This window comes from Podarcis liolepis (genome assembly GCF_965112155.1).
Source record: "Podarcis liolepis genome assembly, chromosome: 2".
NCBI classification, from domain to species: Eukaryota; Metazoa; Chordata; class Lepidosauria; order Squamata; family Lacertidae; genus Podarcis; species Podarcis liolepis.
Window position 1 is genome coordinate 71,913,236 of NC_139555.1, and position 9,515 is coordinate 71,922,750.

The window sequence follows — 9,515 nt, forward strand, 5'->3', positions numbered from 1 at the left end:
TGACTTTGGGCCAGTCATACTTCTTTGAAGTCTCTCAGCCCCACTCACCTCACAGTGTTTGTTGTGGGGGAGGAAGGGAAAGGAGAATGTTAGCCGCTTTGAGACTCCTTAAAGGGAGTGAAAGTCGGGATATCAAATCCAAACTCTTCTTCTTCTTCTACTGCTCCAAGCCTAGTTTGTAGGCCGACGGTCCCTCTTCACCAGATAGAGCCTGGGCAGATTTTAGTGCTGATCAGTTGAAGAGAGAAGCACAGCTTGGCAAAGGAAGCCTGTGAGTTTCGTCGTCATTTATTAAAACATTTCTGCAAAGGTGCCCCATGGGCAACAATTAAGAGGTGGGTATAAAGTAGAGCAACATAGTGCAAATAAGGTGCTGAAAATAGTTCTCAAAAGTGTATCTGAGGCGCTAAGGAAAGGCCCTCTGCATCAGTCTCTTCCTGTCTGTCCCTCCTCTCTTCAGGCAGATGCCAGTCCTGCAGCCAGTGCTGCCCATAGGGCACATCAACCTCAGCAGCACCCCACCAGTGAGTTGGGGGAGGTTGCTTAAAGGTTTGCATAGTCTAGACCAACACATGTCCATCCTCAACGTGCCAAGCAGTGAGTCAATTTTCCCATCCGGCTCCCCAAAGAAAATGTTTGCGGGGGGGTTAAAAGGTAGGACTCTCTCAGGTTTGAAATCCTGAATCGCTGGCATTTAGCTGCCTCCATAGCTGTAGGCTCACAGCTCTCATTTCTCGGATGGCCTCCTCCTGGGACTCCAGCCACTGGGCAAGGACACGCAGTGACTCACGCTGCAAGACTGCAGAGAGGAGAAGCAGAAACCACGTGACTAAACAGCCTCTCTGTTTTATTTTTTGGAGAAATGTATCGCAGGCACTGTAACTTTCACCATTTTGACACTCATTTTCAAGAGCAGTTTACCACCAGGCACATCAGACTTGTACGTTGCCTTGCTAAGAGCGGACTGAGGAGCTCTTCTGCCAATATAAATTGTCTGAAATATTTTACAGACAGAATGTTGATGAAGCAGCACTATGGGAGCCGTCACCAGAACGGTGAGGGAGCAAACTCGTTCTCTGGTGGAGTTTGAGGGACCCCATTACATAGAGAGGATTCCCCCAAATCCAGAGGACAATCCTAATGCTGAAGATTACATACCTTGGTTTATATTATTCTTGGACCTCAATAACTCAATACCATACTTCCCGTTCAGGCGATCTGTAAACGGCCCTAATATCCTCAGATGAAGGGCGGTATATAAATTTAATAGTAAAATAATAAATAATTCCGGTGACAGACTCCTTCATCAAAGCAATGGCTGAAGAGCCATGCTGTAGTTGTTTTCCTGCATAAGCAGAGGGCTGGACTACATGGTCTTTTGAGGTGCCATCAAGGGACCCCAAGAGTCCTCTCGTCCAACCCCCTGTAAATTCTAAGGCCCACTAGCTATGGGGCAGCAGTCCTCTGGTAACTAAAGGGTGGTTTGGAAAAACTTCCTATTGCATTGGTCAAGAGTACTTCACATTGGACTTCAGCACAATCTGTTTCAGTCTGGGGATGTCCTTAGGTCACATCTGTGGCAGACCCTTCGCAAAATGTAAGCTGAGGTATAGCTTCCTGGAAAGCTGGATGTGAGGACAATAAGTTCACAACAGTTGCATCCTTAGAAGTGGATGGGTGAGAATTCAAGTGCTCAAGGGGAACAGACTGGATTCTGTACTCCACAAAGTAATGGCTCAGGATCTGTGGTGTATATATGCATTTGGAAGTTTGACAGAAAGTGCTGAGGATTCCACAGAATGGGGTACCGTTTGAGCTACTGTTTTAAGCCTATGTTTCTCAGTGGATGCCCAAATAACTTACCTGTTTTATGGTACTTTCTCCTGCATTGCCCAGAAGAACCACTATGGGGCATGATAGGTCCTCAGTTTCCTACCACCCACATTTCATCTTGCATACGGTCTGTTACCTGGGACTGGCCAGATGGAAGTCCTTGGGTCCCACAGAGCCACCCTCATCCCTGGCCCCCATGGTGGTAGGTACCAATTCCCACCAGGAACGCCTTATTGTCAAGAACGGCCCACCAGACCCCGAACCTACCACTCAGATACACGGCCAGTGTGGCTAGGCCGAGGCTGGCCACTACGAGCACCCCGAGGAGAGCAAAGAAGCTTGCAGGGCAACATGTCGGACCGAAGCAAGGGCAGCAGGTGAACGCAGGGAGGAGATGGAGATTCTGGACGGGTAGAAAGGACGTGTCCTCTTCGTTTGGGAAAGTGAAATGTTTGGAGGACGTGCTGTGAGGTGTCCATGGGCTGTTGGGCTGAGATGGGCTGCCCCCTGGAAAAGAAGGGGAGAGAGAGAGAGGAATGAGCAGGAGTGGGGAAGCAGCCACTGTTGATTTATATTAGGCTGGTGGGGGGAGGGCTCATGTCTAGGGCCTCAAACTGCCCCCTTAGGCATCTGGCTGACACAGGGCTTTCCCCAGGCCACATAGGTCCCTCAAGTTATTTTATCTTGTGTCCTTGAACTCTTGGCGATGCCTTGCTTACCTGGATCAAAGGACAGAGAGAGTTGTGTGAGAGGAGGTGTCGAATCCTGACTCGGCCCCAGACACACTGATCAGATGTTTGGAAGCTGTGGCTGGATGGTTACGTGGGAGCCGGTTGAAGTTAAATCCTTCGAAGACAGAGGTCCTTTGGCTGGGAAGGGACGATATGGGATTGGGGGGGCAACTCCCATCTCTTGCGGGGGTGCAATTAGTGCCAGCACCGTCCGTTAAGAGTTTGGGTGTAATCTTCGACACCTCCCTTTCCATGGAGGTGCAGATTGCAGCTACAGCAAAGGCAGCATTTTTTCATCTCCACCAAGCTAAGCAGTTTGCTCCTTACCTCTCTCACCCTGACCTAGCCACTGTGATCCACGCAACGGTCACCTCCAGACTGGATTATTGTAACTCGCTCTACGTGGACTGCCCTTGAGACTGACCCAGAAACTCCAGCGGGTGCAGAATGCCGCGGCGAGACTCCTTACGGGGTCCTCGCTGCGAGATCACATTCACCCGGTGCTATACCAGCTGCACTGGCTCCCGGTGGGGTACAGGATCAGGTTTAAGGTGCTGGTTTTAACCTTTAAAGCCCTATACGGCCTAGGACCCTCGTACCTACGGGTCCGCCTCTCCTGGTATGTCCCACAGAGGAACTTACGGTCTTCAAATAAAAACATCTTGAAGGTCCCAGGCCACAGAGAGGTTAGGCTGGCCTCAACTAGAGCCAGGGCTTTTTCGGCTGTGGCTCCAATCTGGTGGAACGCTCTGTCACAAGAGACTAGGGCCCTGCGGGACTTGACATCTTTCCGCAGGGCCTGCAAGACAGAGCTGTTCCGCCAATCCTTTGGCCAGGGCACAGCCTGACTCCCTCCTTTGGCAATCTTCACAGAACTCTACCCAATGGTTGCCATCAATTTGATTTGAAGTAATTTTTTAATGAAATGATTTTAAAATGTTGTCTTATTTTATTGTTGTTAGCCGCCCTGAGCCCGGCTTCGGCTGGGGAGGGCGGGATATAAATAAAATTTATTATTATTATTATTATCCTCTGACTTCTCAAGACTGGAATATAGCCTGCTTTACACAAGTAAGAGTCGCATCCACTGCTCTGCCCACTTCTGCCTCAGCCATTCTCACCCTGCTCACCTCCTGCTGGTTGCCCATGAGGAAATGTGGCCTTTGGGCTAAAAAAGTTTTCCCACCCATATTAGCCGATGTAATAGCCCAGCGCTACCTCAGCTCACAGTGTCCTATTTTCATGGGGAAAGCTCACTACTGGTCTAGGGTCTTCTTCCTACTGGTGTTTAGTTACTCTGGGCACACATGAGGTTGCTTGAGTTCAACTCAGGGTGCTGGGTACTACATACCTTCTGAGACCCTGCCGCTCTCACGTCCGCCAGATGCATAATGCAGGTCACTGATGGACTCTACCGCATGCAAGTTTATTTCTGCCATGCCATTTTCAATGAGTTCCCTATCGGAGGAAGCAGCATCCTTCGCCATGGTGTCTGCACAGGAAAGAGTGGTTTGGCGTATGAGAGGTGGAAGAGCGTCACTGCTGTTTTTTTCAGTAAGGAAGAAGGCTTTCCTAGAAAAGACCTGATGCTCTGCTAGTGCAGGAGGATAAGAGCCTCCCTTCCCCCACTCTCCACTCTCCATTCACTCTCTCCACCATCCCACCAAGTCTTTTGGTAGATACCAAAGAAGCCGCTCCCCGTAATCTGTTCTCTTAACAACTGTCATTTTTCTAGAGCTGCTCTAGTCATTTTTCTAGAGCTCCCGTGTGCCTTCTGTTGTTACACTTGCTGGTATGTTTGATGCGACGGCTCTGCCTTTAGCCATATTGTGTGAGATGAGGCCCTGAGAGACAGTAACTAGCAAAGATTTACATCCCCCACCCACTTGGGTTCTTGTGAGCCTGAGACCATCTTCCATTACCAATTGGCTGAGACAGGTGAAACCCCCCCCCCGACTTTAATACTTCAGATTCTGCCACTTAAGAGAATATGCACCACTTACCCTTGCTGTGTTTCTGCCCTTTCCCCATTTAAACTTCTTAGCAGCACATCCAGGGACAGGATTTCCAGTGCCTCTTTAGCAGGGATGGAATCCTGGACAGTCTCTGCTGTCCTATGTAATAAGCCCCTGTACCTTAATATAACCACTGGCCTCTTCCCATGGCCTGATTGTACACATACCATATGACCCAGAGGCTCATTTGTCAAGCTGCAGAAACTTCAAGCCTGAGCTGTATATGTTGCTGCTACTGCTACCTGGCTGTCATTCCTTGCCTTTCGAGAAGCAGATTTATGCTTTTGCATATAGATCTTCCTAGTTACTGACTTTTTATTCATTTGCTTGTGTTACTTTCTTTGTGCTTTCCCAAACTCTTTAATGGTGACACAGGTAAACATTCAACAGGTGAAGCCTATCAGAGAATTGTAGACTTGGAAGGGACTATGAAGATAATCTCTAGTCCAGCCCATTGCAACGCATAAATCTTTTGCCCAATGTGGAGCTTGAATCCACAACCATGAGATTAAGAGTCTCATGCTCTACCAACTGGAGATATAGACAACTTTGCCTGGGGAACAACTGCCTGTTAAATAGTAGCTGAAAGAACAACACTCTGCCAGGGTGGGGAGAGGACTAAGTTGGCAACCTTATCCTTAGCAGGAATGCTTTCCTGATTACAGAAGTGTTGCCAGCTAGGTCTTGGCTCAAATTTACAGGCACTTTGGGATCGTATCTTTCAAGGACACAAAGGACATGACGACCTAATTACACTTAGCACAGCAGTGTCACCTTTTCCCAGAGAGGGAAAATACGTTTAATTACAGGATAAGACAGAAATTCAACATGTGACATTCTCTCTGATTCTCTGTTGGAATAAAAAGGCCACAGTTGTGGAATTTCTGTTTGCTGACCATCTGTTAAAGGCACAGTAGCAGCACTGGAAAAGTTCTTACACTTCCACATGTTTACTCAAAATTAGTTGTGCTGAGATTACATGTCTGAAATTAGTTTTTTTTTGGGGGGGGGCCATTTTTAAGCACGTTTTATAGGTGAAGTAGGTGGGCTGTACACTACGCAAGTGCCTAGACAAAGAAAATGCCATGTTAATTAATCAAAATAAAAGAGGTTAATTGTAGAATTGTAAAAGGCTACCATAAAAATGCTTTGGTTGAGTGGAGAAGAATGGTCCTTTCAATAAAAACATTGGGTGTGGGCCAAATTGCTACATGATGTTAATTGCTATAACACGGCCCTTAGATTGTGTTAGGGAGCAAACAACCATGTTAATTGATAATATGAATACGGTTGTAAAATGGAGTGGTTATTATAATCAGGGTGAATGACTATAAGAACTGAACTGAGTGTTGAAATGGGAGGCATTCCTATGAAAGTTAGACACGTAGACATAATTGCATAGCAGGAGGGGCCAGGCTACATTGCCTGATCTTGCCTGTAATATCTCACATCCCACCAACCCAGATCCCTATGTCCATGAGTTGAAAGCAGACATCTGCAGAGGGGTGCCTAGTCACACACAGTTGAACATTTATTTATTTAATAGCATTTATGTACTACTTGGCTGTAAACAGAGCCTCTAGTCTAAGTGGTTTACAAAAAATAAAATTCTAAGGTTGTCAATAAAAGACAAGTTAAAAACGGGTATTTTGAAAATTCAAAATATAATTTTGGACTACATCTCCCAACATTCCAAGTTAGCGGGACCGGTAGTCAGAGTTGGGCATGTGATGGCAAGAGGGACACTTCATCCCTATATGTGGAGATTTTCTGAATAGTGCTTTGGTTGTGTCAGAATCAAAGAATATAAAGCATTTAGCTGTGGATTATACTTCAGTGTGACTTGGATTGTGATATATATTTTCCAAGTTGTCATGGCAGGGTATTGGGGAAAGTTGGCAATTAGCAATAATGGTGCCTCAGATTAACCTCATTGGCTACGATACTGCCACTGCTCAAAGCTAATGGGACTCACCTCAGCAGTAAAAAACTAGTGCCTATGTCTGGGCTGTACCACTTCTGAATGCAAGGGGCATAGAATCACAGAACCATAGAGACGGAAGGTACCCTGAGGGTCATCTAGTCCAACCCCTTGCAATGTAGGAATCTCCGCGAAAGCATTTGTGACATGATGCACATCCTCAGTGTGTGCATGTCTGCATCATATGTGTGCTCGTTCCCTTCCATACAGAAAGACTTCCTGAAAAAGGTAAAACTAGATGTGAGGGAGAAGGGCTCCTTTTCACTGACATAACTAGCTTTCTGTGTGGAGGAAGGCTTGCCCCCTCCCGACCACAGATGTGTCTTCTGCCATGTGAAAACTGGGCCCACTTGCTGCTCTATTTGCTAGACTGTGCAGAAAGATTCTGGTGGGATGTTGCAAGCTCCCCTTTTTAAGCAGTTAACTTACATCTCAGCCTCCGGAAGTATTTTTCTCTTTGAACATCAATTCCTTTGCTTTTAAAAGTAGTTTGTAACAAGTTTATTTGACTGATGTTCAAATGTTCATCTGGTTCCCATTGAACTTAGAGGATGTTTCTGATTCCGACAAGGAGACACATTCACATCTGAGAGCGATGTTCTCATACAATCAAGCTCAGCTAGAGCTAGATGGGGTCCATTAACTATCCAGCTACATTTTGAGGGCCCATCATATTTCCTGCAGCAATCGAGTTAAACAGGATCTTAAAATGTAACTTTGGCCTTTCTCCAATGTCCCCTTCAGTTGCCAGTTCCATATTACCCATGTATCATTTCCACAGTGTGGAATGCAAGGAATACCAAGACGCAGAACAAAGCTTTTGTTCCTAACTACAATTTAGGGCAGTCTTGCTTTCAACATTTCAATCATCATGCAACAATGTGTTTGAATAGGCACGCAAAGAACTATTTTAGGGCGACATCTGTCTTCACTGTAGCTGAGTGAGCAGGAAGCAACTTTTAATTGCTTTAATTTGCATTGCATTGAGAAGGAATTGTCTGTGTGAATCAGGTCCTATTGTCCTCTATTGGCAACTCAAGGGCAGGTCATCTTGTAAAACACCACAACTGTATTATTTTGAAACCCTATGTGGTCTGTATATTCTGCTGCGTGGGCAGAGTCCTATAGCTGAAGCAGGTTTTATTGCTGAAGCAACAGAGGCAACACGCCACAAGGGTGACTCCTACCCCTAGGTTATAGTAGTAAATAGGCCCACATGGTTGGGTAAAAGTGGAATCTTGACTGAAGCAGCAAATGGGACTGCGGTGAGTAAATGGTATGAGGGAGGCTTAGTGTTGGGGCTTGCACCGGGCTCTTCAATAAGCAGCCACTGCCTCTGAGTCAGGAGCCGGTCACTCTGACTGGACGGCACATGACAGGCTTCCATGACTTGGACCGAAGGCAGCAGGAGTGACTCAGCCATGTCTGAAGAAGTGTGCATGCACACAAAAACTCATACCAGTAACAAATTTAGTTGGTCTCTAAGGTGCTACTGGAAGGAATTTTTAAAATTTTGTTTCAGCCATGTCTGAGAGAGTTAGCAAGCGTGGGGAGAGCTGTGGCTTAAATCTCAACCAAATAGGCTTGCACCTAGATAATTTTCATCCCTCTTGCCTGTGCCAGGATCAGGCTCTTATGGACAATGTGTTTCATTCTTTTGAACCTGTTCAGCTACAGCAATATGCTCTCAAACCTCTGCTTTGAATTTCTCAGACCTGCACCAACTACAGCCACCAGCCAGGAAAAGCTCAGGTCCTTTGACAACAATTCCCCCACAACCCCCACATAAAGTCGAGAGCAGCCAAAATTCTCTCTCATTTCCAGCTGCCACCCTCATTGCTCACTGGGCCGGCGGCAGTGACAGACGAGCTGTCCTCTGTCCTTTGAACATCGTGACATGGCTTGAGACCCAGGCCTCCTGTCGCCAGGAAGGCAAGAGAATCAGATCTCCTGGTCGAGTTTTGCAGCCTGGCCCTCCAAAGAGGTGCTAGAGTCACGTCTCAATGACTAGAAGATTAACCCTACTTCAACACGCTCTCTACAACTCACTCTCTCTCCCCCCTCCCCAAAACCCCCAGACCATACCTTCTCCAGTGTCACTGGACATCCCCAGAACCAGAGTCCTCTGTGTGTGGCTGTTGCAGAAGCTGTGAGGGGCCTGTGTGCAGATCCCCCTGGGACCTGGTGGGGAAGTAAACACAGGCTTCTGCCTGTCATATCAGCTGCTCAAGCTTAAAATAGGAATAAGTGGAGCCCAAGGAGGAGCTATAGATAGAGACCAAACAGAGGGGCTGGAGAGGATACAGTGGGGGCTTATGTTAAGTGAGTGCTGGGAAAAGAAAGAGCAGGCAGGCTGGCAGAATGCAGAAAGGCTACTGTGTTGGGGAGAGAGACAACTGTGGCAGGAAGGCAACAGTTTCCTAAGAACAACAAAGGTAGGATGAAGGAGTCAGTATGGAGGAGGGGGAAAGCACAGAACCCTTATTTTATTTATTTAGTTACTGGCTCTTCCTGTCTCCATATTATTAGATCAGGCTGAGAGTGAGGGACTGGCCCAAGGTCCCTCACTCAGCTTCATGGCCGAGTGAGGATTTGAACTCAAGCCCTAGCCCAACATTCCAACCACGGCTCTTAGGTTAGCGAAATGGAAAATCAGATTATTCTCCCTCCTGAACAGAGATCTCCCCACCACCACCAAATTGGTAACAGAAAGCAGCTAAGCGGCATCATTGCAAATGTTTTATCCGATTTTAAAACGCCTGAACTAGTACACTTCAGTGTGAGTCAGTGAACGGTGCAAGACTGAGATTTTTGCCCAGGGAGCCAAACTTATATATTTCCATATGTAATTTTGTACAGATTCTACCTACTTAGAACCAGAAGAAACATCTTCAGGTAACTTTTCTCCTTGTTTTAAACAAAAACAAGTGTGAAAACAAATGTATCCCACAAATA

The 9,515-nt window shown here is 46.7% G+C and overlaps 1 protein-coding gene across 1 annotated transcript; it reads right to left on the bottom strand.

The window, feature by feature from the left end:
- Window positions 1-272: 272 nt before the first annotated feature.
- LSMEM2 (leucine rich single-pass membrane protein 2) lies at window positions 273-8,776 on the bottom strand. The gene is made up of 4 exons (XM_083488804.1): window positions 8,646-8,776; window positions 3,916-4,056; window positions 2,101-2,340; window positions 273-799 (listed from the first exon to the last, which is right to left on the bottom strand). The coding sequence occupies exons 1-4, from the start codon at window positions 8,665-8,667 to the stop codon at window positions 666-668; spliced, it is 537 nt and encodes a 178-aa protein (XP_083344930.1). The 5' UTR covers window positions 8,668-8,776; the 3' UTR covers window positions 273-665.
- Window positions 8,777-9,515: the final 739 nt, after the last annotated feature.